This window comes from Budorcas taxicolor, chromosome 22, assembly GCF_023091745.1.
Source record: "Budorcas taxicolor isolate Tak-1 chromosome 22, Takin1.1, whole genome shotgun sequence".
In the NCBI taxonomy this organism is placed as follows: domain Eukaryota; kingdom Metazoa; phylum Chordata; class Mammalia; order Artiodactyla; family Bovidae; genus Budorcas; species Budorcas taxicolor.
The window spans coordinates 30,404,300-30,417,988 of NC_068931.1; the positions used below are offsets into that span (position 1 = coordinate 30,404,300).

General features: G+C 40.5%; 1 protein-coding gene across 1 annotated transcript in view; it reads left to right on the forward strand.

Annotated features, from left to right (window-relative positions):
- Positions 1 to 13,689, forward strand: part of CHST9 (carbohydrate sulfotransferase 9) — a 237,374-nt gene that overhangs the window by 72,461 nt on the left and 151,224 nt on the right. Inside the window, exon 2 of the mRNA XM_052660523.1 lies at positions 12,828 to 12,866. Within this exon, the coding sequence (XP_052516483.1) occupies positions 12,828 to 12,866 (39 nt within the window). The remainder of the gene's footprint in view (positions 1 to 12,827; positions 12,867 to 13,689) is intronic.

A 13,689-nucleotide genomic window follows, 5' to 3' on the forward strand; every position in this document is an offset into this window, starting at 1 on the left:
GTACTGATATGTTTCCGAAGGGCCAGTTTCTGCGGCTCAGTCCACACTGTCTGGCACTCACAGCAGGCAGTGTGCTCATAACGACTCTCTCTACCTAAGCATCCTAGCGACACATCAACTCAGCACATAGAAATGGATGAAAGAGCAAGTGGAGTTTATCTAAACTTGGAGGATGGCAGAGGGTCCACAGCAGCACAGAGGCTCATCACAGTGTTTACTGAGGCCAGTACCCTTTCAGCATCAGCATAAATCCAGATGTCAATAATAAACTCCTCTGCCTTTATATACAACTGACCAAACAGAAACCACGCAGTTTTTAACAGTCGTTTTTAAAACTTTTCATTTTATATTGGAGTAAATGCATGCACAGGGCTTCCCTGGTGGCTCAGATGGTAAAGAATCTGCCTGCAATGGCAGGAGACCTGGGTTCGATCCCTGGGTCCGGAAGATCCCCTGCAGAAGTAAATGGCAACCTACTCCGGTATTCCTGCCTTGGAGAATTCCATGGACAGAGGAGCCTGGAGGGCTACAGTCCATGGGGTAACAAAGAGTTGGACACGACTGAGTGACTGATACTTTCACTTTTCAAATGCATGTACGCATAGTTGATTAACACTGTTGTGTTCATTTCAGGTGTACAGCAGAATGATTGCATTATACACATATATGTATCTACTCTTTTTCAACTTCTCTTCCCATTTAGGTTGTTACATGACATTGAGCAGAGTTCCCTGTGCAATACAATAGGTTTTTGTTGTTTTTTCACTTTCTGGTCTTTACAGTGGCACCTCTGTTCCTGCCCTATAGTATAGTACTTAAAATAGTACTATTTGTACAATTTCTTTAGGTATTATTGAAGGATAGTATTTGCCTACCTAACTAAAGAGACCTTTGAATCTTGCAAAAGTCAAGTTGCTTGTTCAAGATCTTACTGTTTGTTTCAAGGAGTAAGTTCTGGCAGTGTTGTTCAGCTACTATATCATGTCCAACTCTTTGCAACACCATGAACTGCAGCACACCAGGTTTCCCTGTCCTTTACCATCTTCCAGAGTTTGCTCAGACTCATGTTCATTAAGTCTATCTCATCCTCTGTTCCCACCTTCTTCCCTTGCCCTCAGTCTTTCCCAGCATCAGGGTCTTTTCCACTGAGTCAGCTCCTCCCATCAGGTGGCCAAAGTATTGGAGCTTCAGCATCAGTCCTTCCAGTGAACACTCAAGGTTGATTTCCTTTAGGAATGACTGGTTTGATCTCGTTGCAGTCCAAAGGATTCTCAAGAGTCTTCTCCGACACCACAATTTGAAAGCATCAGCTCTTCAGTGCTCAGCCTTTTGTATGGTCCAACTCTCACAACCATACATGAGCATTGGTAAAACTATAGCTTTGACTAGATGGACCATTGTCAGCAAAGTGATGTCTCTGCTTTTAATATGCTGTCTAGGTTTGTCATAGCTTTACTTCCAAGGAGGAAGCATCTTTTAATTTCATGCCTGCAGTCACTATCCACAGTGATTTTGGAGCCCAAGAAGATAAAATATGTTACTGTTTCCACGTTTTTGCCATGATCTTAGTTTTTTGAATGTTTAGTTTCAAGTTCTTTTTCATTCTTCTCTTACCCTCATCAAGAGGCTCTTCAGTTCCTCTTTGCTTTCTGCCATTAGAGTGGTATCATCTACTTATCTCTGGCATTGAGATCCTCTGGTTTCTAGAAAAGCTCTCCCTTTCTATTTAGGTCACATTAGACCGCTGACAGTTCCATAGCTGCTGGTCAATACCAGATGTGGGCAGGGATTTGGACCACACACCCTGGGCTCTAATATCATGTCATCTGAGCTTGCAACTGGGGAGAGTCTTGCCATGTCAGTGTGTGTTTCATCAAACCAGTTTGTATTTGGAAAGAGTTACAACATGAGGAGGAGAGAAGAGGAATTCACCAAAGTAAAAGGCTATTTCTCACTTAGAAATTCTAAGGGAGAGCAAGAGAGACGGAAGTGATGGTAAAAATATCAAGAAACTCTCCAAGGCTGAACTTTATAATATTTGTGTAAACAAAGCCGCTGACCTTGAGAATATTTAGAAATATTGTATGTTACCAGGGAACACCTGACATGGAACATTCATAAAGAGAAGCACCTGGCGACACGTTACATTGCTGTTTCCCAAGAAGTGAAGTGAGAACCTTATACATGTCATTGCGTTATGCCCTCAAAACATTTGGGGTTGTTGTTAAAGTATATTTAATTAAAATATAAATTAAATTATGTTATTATTAAAATTTTGTTTAATCACAATTACCCTAAGTAGGAACTAGTATTAACCCCATTTCCAGATAAATACAATTTAAAGAGGGTAAATAAATCACATTGATTAAGCAGAAGAGCCCTTCACCATTCTACTGACCTGCCCCAAATTGGAGAAGGCAATGGCAACCCACTCCAGTACTCTTGCCTGGAAAATCCCATGGACAGAGGAACCTGGTAGGCTGCAGTCCATGGGGTCGCTAAGAGTCGGACACAACTGAGCGACTTCACTTTCACTTTTCACTTTCATGCATTGGAGAAGGAAATGGCAACCCACTTCAATATTCTTGCCTGGAGATTCCCAGGGACGAGGGAGCCTGGTGGGCTGCCGTCTTTGGGGTCGCACAGAGTCTGGACACAACTGAAGCGACTTAGCAGCAGCAGCCCCAAATTATTTATATTGCTCAGAAAAAGTGCAAATCTCTGGGTTCATAGTCTAATCCTGTTAGTCACTAACTGGAATCTTGAGACTGTTTCAAAAAATATTCTGAGACTCTTTCTCCACTGGAAAATGGAAGTGATTTTCATCTACTCCATGAATTGCCGAGTGAGAAATTGTTATGCAATGAGGGAAGCTTGATGAGATTCCATGACAGACTTCATTACACACTAATGGAAGAAGCTAGAAGAGAAAGTATGTTTGGAGATTAGTCTATGTCTGATTGTAAAATTACAGGATGTATGTCACGTGTGTTTGTGTGTGTGGGTTGATCACTCAGTCATGTCCGAGTCATGTCTTTGCAATCCCACGGACTGTAGCCCTCCAGGCTCCTCTGTCCATGGACTTCCCCAGGCAAGAATACTGGAATGAGTTGCCATTTCGTTCTCCATTATGTCACATATGTGTAATGCATTGTATGTATGTATATGCATGAAGTGAACATTACTCAGTTGGGTCTGACTCTTTGCAACCTCATGGACGGTAGCCTGCCAGTCCCCTGTGTCCATGGATTCTCCAGGCCAGAATACTCGAGTGGGAGGCCGTTCCCTTCTCCAGGGCATCTTCCCAACTCAGGAATCGAACCCAGGTCTCCCACATTGCAGGCAGATTCTTTACCATGTGAGTCACCAGGGAAGTCCCCAATATATATGCATGCACACACACATATATATGTGTATACCTACTATTTTTATAAGTGAGAAATCTGTATTCAGGTCAAGAAGCAACAGTTAGAACTGGACATGGAACAACAGACTGGTTCCAAATCAGGAAAGGAGTACGTCAAGGCTGTATATTGTCACCCTGCTTATTTAACTTATATGCAGAGTACATCATGAGAAATGCTGGGCTGGATGAAGCACAAGCTAGAATCAAGATTGCTGGGAGAAATATCAGTAATGCAGATATACAGATAACACCACCCTTATGGCAGAAAGCAAAGAAGAACTGAAGAGCCTTTTGATGAAAGTGAAAGAGGAGAGTGAAAAAGTTGGCTTAAAACTCAACATTCAGAAAACTGAGATCATGGCATCTGGTCTCATCACATCATGGCAAATAGATGGGGAAACAATGGAAACAGTGAGAGACTTCATTTTGGGGGGGGAGCTCCAAAATCACTCCAGATGGTGACTGCAGCCATGAAATTAAAAGACGCTTACTCCTTGGAAGGAAAATTATGACCAACCTAGACAGCATATTAAAAAGCAGAGACATTACTTTGCCAAGAAATGTCAGTCTAGTCAAAGGTATGATTTTTCCAGTGGTCACGTATGGATGTGTGAGTTGGACTATAAAGAAAGCTGAGCGCTGAAGAATTGATGCTTTTGAACTGTGGTGTTGGAGAAGACTCCTGAGAGTCCCTTGGACTGCAAGGAGATAAAACTAGTCCATCCTAAAGGAAATCAGTCCTGAATATTCACTGGATGGCCTGATGCTGAAGCTGAAGCTCCAGTACTTTGGCCACCTGATGGGAAGAACTGACTCATTGGAAAAGACCCTTATGCTGGGAAAGATTGAAGGTGGGAGGAGAAGGGGACGACAGAAGATGAGATGGTTGGATGGCATCATCGACTCAATGGACATGAGTTTGAGTAAGCTCCAGGAGTTGGTGATGGACAGGGAATCCTGGCGTGCTGCAATCCATGGGGTCACAAAGAGTCGGACACGACTGAGCGGCTGAACTGAAAACATACATGGGCTTCTCTGGTGGCTCAGACAGTAAAGACTCTGCCTGCAATGTGGGAGACCCGAATTCGATCCTTGAGTCGAGAGATTCATACAACTATATATGTGCACAAAATTTTCTTTTCAGTAGAAGTGACATGAGATACAGAGATGTGATACAAATGCCCTGCTCATTATTGGTGAGACATCATTGGATTGTCACATATGTACCTGTGGTTTTACAAAAGATGAGAAGCAATCACCTCAATCTTGGAAGTAGTTCTATACTTCAGCACTGAAATGTAATATATAAATCGATATATATTATATATTTAATATTTTCCCATGACATCATATAACACCAAGCCTAAAATAGAGTGCCAAATTCATAGTAGGTACTAAGTAAATTGGAAAAGACCCTGATGCTGGGAGAAATTCCAGGCATGAGGAGAAGGGGATGACAGAGGATGAGATGGTTGGGTGGCATCACTGACTCAGTCAGTGGGCATGAGTTTGAGCAGACTCTGGGAGATGGTGAGGGACAAGGAAGCCTGGCATGCTGCAGTCCATTGGGTCGCAAGGAGTCAGACACAACTTACTGATGGAACAACAACAACTAAATAAATACTAATCTACTAAAAAAAACTTCAGAATCTGAAGGTCTTTCTGACGTTCTGCTCCTGAAAAACTATGATCAGGTACTTAGCACTTAAAATAAGCAGTTCATTCATTCAAGCAAACAATTTGATAAATAATAGGCAGCTAGTTTTTTAAGTCTATACAAATATTTTTTAAAATAATTTATTTAAGCTAACTTTCAAACCTAGAGACTGATTAAGTGCAGCTTATGGATCAATATTGCACTCCTAACTCCTCCCTACCTTTTCACCCCAACTATTTTTTGTTCTCTCATTATTTATTTGCCACTAGTACGTCAGTGATTTGGCAAAGTTATTTAAGAAATTTCTACCATATTTTCTTACCTGAAAATAGGTTTAAAATTCATAATACATAATTATGTATTTGTAAACATAATAAAATATTCATAATACATAATACAAGCCTCATAATACTGTGAAGATAAAATAATTAACATCTATAATGTGCTGATAACAGCAGTGAGCACATAGATACTGTTTAATAAACATTAGCTACTGTTATTAGCATGATTACAATAATAGAACTCTGTTAATACCACTTAGAAAAATAGTGGAAGTAAAATTCAAATTGTTTCTGCTTTCAGTTGAAATATAAGAGGTAGGTAGGTAGAAATAGATAGATAGTATATCGATAAACAGATAGTGGTGTTTATCTTCTCCTTTTCCAGTACGGTGTGTGTGTATATACACATCTTGTACACACACTGTACTGGAAAAAGGAGGAGAAAACAGAAAAGAACAAGTTTTGGGGAAATCCTCTATGATTTGTTCCCAGGGTTAACATAGCCATAGGTACCAGTGGTTAAGACAAGAAGTCAGTCCATCTAACACCAAAGTCAGCGTTTATTTCACTATATCATGCCGTTTCCTCTGGGAAGAGATTGACGAAGAAAATCTTGCATTTAGGTGAATTTTATATATTCATGTTCCAAAGATAAGCCAGAATTTTTGGAATACTAATATCCAAAACAACAGTAATTTTTTTAGAGATATTGATAAAGGTATTTTTTTCTCCCATTACCCAAGTACATATTCTGTAGATTACTTTTCTCATAAGTCTTTCAATAAGATAGCTAATGATGACAATAGTGGTGACCTGGGGTTTAGGTTTTCTCTGCAAATCAACTAGAACTGTAACCTGGTAATCCCACCTCTCATGGAGGCATCCAAAGCGAGTAAATCGTAAAGCCCCTTCTCTAAAGTAAACAAAATTAAAACCCTACCTCCTTCCACTTTTCCTAAGAAGTAAAAAAGTACTACAGATTCTCATTATCTAGAAATATTGCCAGCATTTTTCCATTAAAAGCTAAGTGAAACAAAACGGTATTAAAAAAGAATTCGTAAGAGTTCACATTATATTATCTGGTAGCTGTGCTACTCTCCCTGCCCTTTCTACTCTTTTTTTTTTAATGAGTAGCATGTGCACAGTAATTTTCCTTGTCATGATTCTATGCCTCCTTCATAGTGCATTTTGCCAAAGAAACATCGGACATAAATGAACATTCTCAGGTATCCTAGCAACAGGATGTGATTAATAATACCTCTCAGAGCAGGGCAGATAAAATGCCTGTGAGTGAACGCACACTCAGAATTGGCGACTGAGAAATTGGTGTGCAGTAGGGAAGCTTGATAAGATTTTATGACACTTCTACACACCGATGGAAGCAGGTAGAAGAAAGGGCATATTGTGGAGATGAGACTATGTCTGGTTGTAAAATTACAAGATGTGAGACAGGTACATATATGTAATGCCTTATACGTACGTGTACATATTGACATACATTGCATATGTATGTGCATTTGTGTACATATATATACATGTATACCCACTATTTGTATATGCATACACACAAATACCTATGTATGTATGCACAACATTTTCTTTTCATTAGAAGTGACATAAGATTCTGAGTTGTGATACAAATGCCCTGCTCATTATTGGTGAGTCATCACTGGCTAGGCATTTATGTGCATGTTGTTTGAAAAGACCAGAAACCATTACTTCAATTAAGGAACTATTTCCGTAATGAAGTACTGAAATGTGCTACAAGTGGGTATATACTTAATGTTTCCCCTTGAAACCATATCAACACCATGTCTAAAACAGCTTTTAAAAATATCGACTCAGTTTATATAAATAAATCATCATGAGATGTGACATTTTAATTTCAACTAAATACATTTTCTCAGAAAAAAGTTAGACCCTTCAAATTCCATTTTTATGAGATTACCGTCCATTTTGGTTCCTCACAGGTGAAGTGCTATATCCAGTTTAAGACAGAAGTAAGGTGCGCACAGTACTTTAATGTTTTGTTCTTCAAGTAGAATCTCTGGTACAATAAAGCACAACTAGGGCAAAATGCATGTTCATTATTCTGAAAGCCTCTCTTAATTTATCACCTACTTTTCTAACGTAATAGTTTTCTAGGTTGTCAGTTGTAATGTAAATACTTGGTAAAAGCTCTGTTCTTGGTTATACTTGCACTCAGTGTTAGCAGCACTGAAATTGATTTTGTGTTCTTTAGCATTTAAGGAGGGTTGGGATATTAAACAACTCTATGTCCACTCAATCCCAAGCATCTGTGCTCCAGGCACCGTGAGTCATGAGCAGACAGAGAGAGGCAAGCATATACCTCTTATCCTAAAGGAAAACACAGTCAAGTTGGGAAATAAACATGCAACTGATTATAAACCAAGCACTGGAGTTAGTGCTGTAGCAAAGGAACAAATGAAAGGCTAAAGTGAAAGTGAAAGTTGCTCAGTCATGTCCAACTCTTTGCAGCCCCATGGACTGTATGGTTTTCCCAGGCCCAGTTACTGGAGTGGGTAGCCTTTCCCTTCTCCAGGGGATCTTCCCAACCCAGGGATCGAACCAGGGTCACCTGCATTGCAGGCTGTTTGTTTACCAACTGAGCTATGAGGGAAGCCAAAGGCTAAAGTAGCATAGAAAGAAGGGCAATTAATTCTGCAGGGGATGGGAAACTGGGGGGAGTGACACAAAGCCAGAGACAGCACAGAAGGGCCTGCATCTGAGCTAAGCTCTGAAGGATGAATAGAGTTTTGATGGCCAGGAAGGACATTATCGAATATTCCAGGAAGTAGAAACATGCACAGGGAGCTGGAGGGGGAGGTCCAATTCCTGGTATATTGGTCAGTGTTCTGTACGGTGTTTCAGGGGTTGTAGCAGAAGGTAGGTCATGACCAAGCCTTCCAGGGTCATCAGTTGCATATGAGACAATGTGTATTTTAATCTTTAACAGGGATCGGACCACAAAGGATGGAAAAACCATCCATAAAACTGATGAAATCAGTTGGGAGCCTATAGAAAATAACCCCAGGAAGAATTATCAAGTTTATGAACCAGGTCAGTGGCAGTGAGAAAGGAGAGGTCAGCTCTGAAAGGCCCTGTAGAGAGAACAGAATGGTCTGAGGGTGAGTGAATGGCAGTTGCTGATGAGTCTTAGGTTTTATGTCCGGTTGCCTGAGCAGGATAGCACAAAAGATAAGCAGTTTTGGAGGGGAATATAATGATTTAAGTTAAGGACTTTTGTGAAGTAGAAAATGCAGATATAGATATTTCCAGTGGACCTAACACCTAGGTAGATTTTGGAGCTAAAGATGTAGGTCTCGGCATCATCTCTTGCCAGTGATGGTGAACACCAGTGATGGTGAACACTGAGAGATAAAATTACCCATACAGAGCAAGATAAAGAGACTTAAAAAGACACCTAGAGGGTTATCTACAGTTAAGTGGTATAATCTCTGTGTCTCTTGATAAATATAAGATTGTCTTATTTATCCAGTGTTAATTTTTCTAATGTGAAGTTTAGTGTATATGTAACTAAGAACAGAAATCTGTTTCCTGTACCAGAACTAATACCATAATAAAACTAATACATAACATTTATATAGAACGCCACAGTTTACAGACCCCTTTCGTATGACATAAGGGCAGGGAACTGTTTGAGATCTCAGTGAAAAATCGTTATCAGCAATGCCTTCCAGCCTCACTTCTGAAACCTTAAATGCCAGTATTTTGTAAAAATCCTCCATTTCCTGCTGGCTCTGCATATGAAATTACTTCATCCTCACAACATTCCAAATAAGCAGGCTCTGATCTCTACTTCACAAATGAGAAAGGCAGGGAGACTGATTGATCTGCAAAAATTAACATCCTTGAATGCATATACCCTGTGGCTCAGTCGATAAAGAGTCTGTCTGCAATGCAGGAGACCCAGGTTCAATTCCTGGGTCAGGAAGATTCCCCTGGAGAAGGAAATGGCAACCCACTCCAATATTCTTGCCTGGAGAATTCCATGGAGAGGAGCCTGGTGGACTGCAGTCCATGGGGTCACAAAGAGTCAGACACAACGGAGTGACTAACACACACACACATGCATATTCTAGTAAATGATAAATTAACCCAAACTTTCATAATAAAATTACCCCATAAGTATTAGTTGTGTATTACTGAATGACAATTTACCCAAAACTTAGCAGTTGAGAACAGCAGCAGACATTTTTCATGTCACAGATTCCGTGGGGAACTCTGGAGTGACTGATTGGGTGGTTCTGAGTCAGGGTCTCCCATGAAGTTACAGTCAAGATGTGCTGAGCTGCAACCATGTGAAGGTTTGACTGGGGCTGCAGAAGGGGTTGCTCATTAGCCTCGCAAGTTGATGAAGACTGCTGGCAGGAGGCCTCAGTTTCTCAATGGCTGCTAGAAGCCTCAGTTGCTCATTGGCCATTCCGGAGGCCTTAATTCTTCACTGGCTATTAGCTAGAGGCCTCAATTGCACATTGGCTGTTCTGGAGTTCTCCGTTCCTCATTGGCTATTGACAGGAGGTCTCAGTAATATTGACAGGAGGCCTCAGTTTTTTGCTGCGTGGGTCTCTCCTTAGGAAGAGTGTCTTCTTAACGTATTATCTGGTTTCTCTCCAAGGAAGTAATCTGAGAGAGAACAAAACAGAAGCCATAATGTTTTTTGAGGTACAGCCTTGGAAATCACATTATTTCTACAAAATCCTACTGGTTATACAAGTCAATCTGATTCAGTGTGGGAGCAGACAACACAAGGATACAAATGCCTGGAGAAGGGAAGATCATCGGATCACCTTCGAGACTGTCTACCATAACCCATTATTTACCTTCAGTACTTTCATTGTGAGCCTTCAGGATTTATGACTCATACAAGTTAAAGACTCTCAAAGGAAAATAGTTTTTAATGTCTTTTTTTAAATTATTTTTTTAATAATTCAGGACTTGAATAACATTTTTGTAAAAATTCAGGAAAATGTTTGAGGCCCTTAGGATACAAAAATTTATAATCAAAAGTACATAGTGGCTTGCCCAATAAAATTCTTGAATGAGGAAATACCCCATCACACTTGATAATGAATGAAACCTTTAAATGTGCTATTCATGCCATTTATCTATTTGAATCATTGAAACAAATTGCATCAAACAAGTCCTCTGAAAATCACTCAAATGAATAGAACATGAAATTAATCAGAATGCCAGTTAAATAAATTCTCCCCTTTGGGCAGCTACACAAGGGAAGGCTTATATGTTTTCCACCTTATAGTTTAAAGGCCTTGTAGGAAGTTTACATGCAGCTTCCATAACCTCTCAGTAACCAGCTCCATCTGTGAAAAGTTAATAACTAACAAGAAAGTGATGGCTAGAAGGGTAGCCTTTACCTACCCATCACAGAATCAAGGCTCTCACCTCAACACCATTGCCCTGGTGCCAACCTTCTGACCTAAGCTCATAAACATGCTAAGGTATCCCAGAAACCTGACTTAACTCCTGCTCAAACTATCGCCCCATCTCACTCATGTTTGGCAAGTATCATGGACAAGTCATTTCCTCCTCGGCCTCATCTTCCTCATCACCCACTACCCTATAGACCTTCAAGGCCTCTTGTGTTCCCCACCCTCTCTCTGCTAAAACTCCTCTCTCACAGTCTAGCAACAACCTCGTTAACTCAGCTGCTTTGGATGCTGTTGGTAGCCCCACTCCATACTTCCTAAAACTTTATTTGTGGTACCTGACTCTGTTCGGTTGGTCTTGTGGAGCTCTGCTTCCTCTGTCTTCTCGTCATCCTCCATCACAAAGCACAAATCGCGGTTTTTGCTTCTTGGTCCCTGTCTTCAGTCTGGCCCCCTGTTCTGTCTGCCTGTATATTTCCATTTCCCCTTTCAGCTCTAGCCACTTTCTTAAGGTGGCCATTTTCTACGCTGTATTTTCAATTCCAATTGCCCTCCCAAGCTCCAAGTCCCTGTAGCACTTCACACTCATTAAGCCTAAAACTGAACTCATCATTCCCATGTCCCTATCATGTTTACCGTTTCCCTGAATTGCATCACCACACCCAGAGACACCTAGATAGCCATTCATTTTGACCTTTCCTTTTCCCTTGCACTTCACAGTTTGTAGACCCCTGGGCCCTGTGAGCTCTGCCTTCCTGCCATCTCCTCTCTGCACCCATCACTTCCCTCCTCTTTCCTCCCACTGACATACTCAACCTCTTGCCCAACTTCTCAGATAGCCCTTCTCCTGTGCAAAACTCTGTTCATTTGAGTTCTTAAGGCAAGTCCTAAAGGTGACCCTTCTTGCTCAAGTAGCCCTGTCCTACAAAACCCATAGGTCTTCCCAGGTGGCACTTGTAGTAAAGGATCTGCCTGCCAATGGGATTTCAGACAGTAAAGAGTCCGCCTGCAATACGGGAGACCCTGTGTTGATCCCTGGGTCAGCAAGATTCCCTGAAGAAGGAAATGGCAACCCACTCTAGTATTCTTGCCTGGAAAATCCCACGGATGGAGGAGCCTGGTGGGCTACAGTCCATAGGGTCACAAAGAGTCAGACACGACTGAGTGACTTCACTTTCACTTTGCCAATGAAGGAGACGTAAGAAACACATGCTCAGTACCTGGGTTGGGAAGTTCCCCTGGAGGAAGGCATGGCAACCCACTCCAGTATTCTTGCCTGGAGAATCCCAGGGACAGAGGAACCTTATGGCTACAGTCCATAAGGTCACAGAGTCAAACATGAATGAAATGACGTAGCATGCGTGTATGAATGCACAGAACCCATACTATTTCTTTGGTCAAGAATCAATCCTTTCCTGATTTAAAATTCCCCATATTACATATGTCTTCAAGGTTCAAATCAAATACTGTTTTCTCCATAACTTCATGGGCACCCCTTTATTTCTTAAAACTAATCATTTCACCCCTTAATATTTTAAACATTTATACCATGGACAGAGGAGCCTGGTGGGCTACAGTCCACAGCGTTGCAGAGTCAGACATGACTGAGCAACTGCACACACATCCACGCACGCACATACCCTTTGAGGTCACATCTTGTTTCATGTTGTATTGTCTGTCCTTTATCTTCCCAAGTAGGTCATAAGAGGGCACAGTCTTATCTTAGTTACATGTTTACCCCCACATGGAACATGGGGATTTATTCTATGGGTGGGGTTTGCACCCTTAATTTTACTCTTGAGTAAATGGCTCTAACGAGATTTTTTTTTAACCCAGCAGCATATTTAATGCATATTCATTAATTTTTGACTTTTGTAAATTGATTTGAAAATATTGTTCAGCCCTTTCCTCTGTGCCCGTCATCTCGGGAAAAATGTTGAACATGGCTGACCTAGTGACTGTGTCTGGAAATTGTGATAAACTGGGCTTCTGTCTTAGTTACATCATTTTCTCATGGCTGCATATTGCAACTGATCTGCCACTTCTTATTGCAGGGAGAGTAGAGAAGAGAAGAGAACAAAGAGCAACTTCAGGTAAGATGTTGACTAATTGGCCTCAGCTTTATGTCATGTTTTTACTTCCACCTTGAAAAAAAACACAACCGATTTGCATTACAGTATTCAAAAACTCACCTTAAAAATGTAGTAGTTTATAAATCTAGACTTGATTGACTTTGAATTAAGGAAAATAAATGAACACATTTTGCTTTTTCACTTTCACATAAGTCATGTCCTTTTCATCCTACCTTTCTATTCAAATGAAAATGAGATGGCATGTTATTCAATTTTTCCATGATTACCTATTTAAAAAGTAAGTGTTGCAACCACCAACTTCAAAATGTGAAGGTTGTAACTGTTGACAACTGTTTCATTTCCCTAAATATCTGTGAACCTTAATTATTTTTCTTAAAGTCATTCATGTAGTTGATGTTTTTCAGGATGGTGTCAATTACTTAAGCAAGAAGAGTCTTTACATTTTGGCAGAATTTTAAGATTTCTCCACTTCTAAACCCTAATATATATGCAGAAGTGAATGGTTCTTTGGCACAGTGCCATTGCACATAGTAGGGGCCAATATTTGTTATCTGATACAGAAATACATTTTGACATTTCCATATTTTCATCACTAGGCTTTTGGCTTAAAGTCATGTATGGTTAGATAACGTTTCATTTGCCAGGTAAATATTTGCGTAAGGGCAACCTTCCAGTTCCCAGTGCCCTAAAATTGTCAGTATTCACAGAGGATTCTAATTTGGCATATGCACCCATGCCCACCACCCATCCTAAGACTTTTTAACCTTCATTTTTTTTTAATTGAGTGTTTTTTATTTTTATTTATTATTTGTTTTTTGGCTAC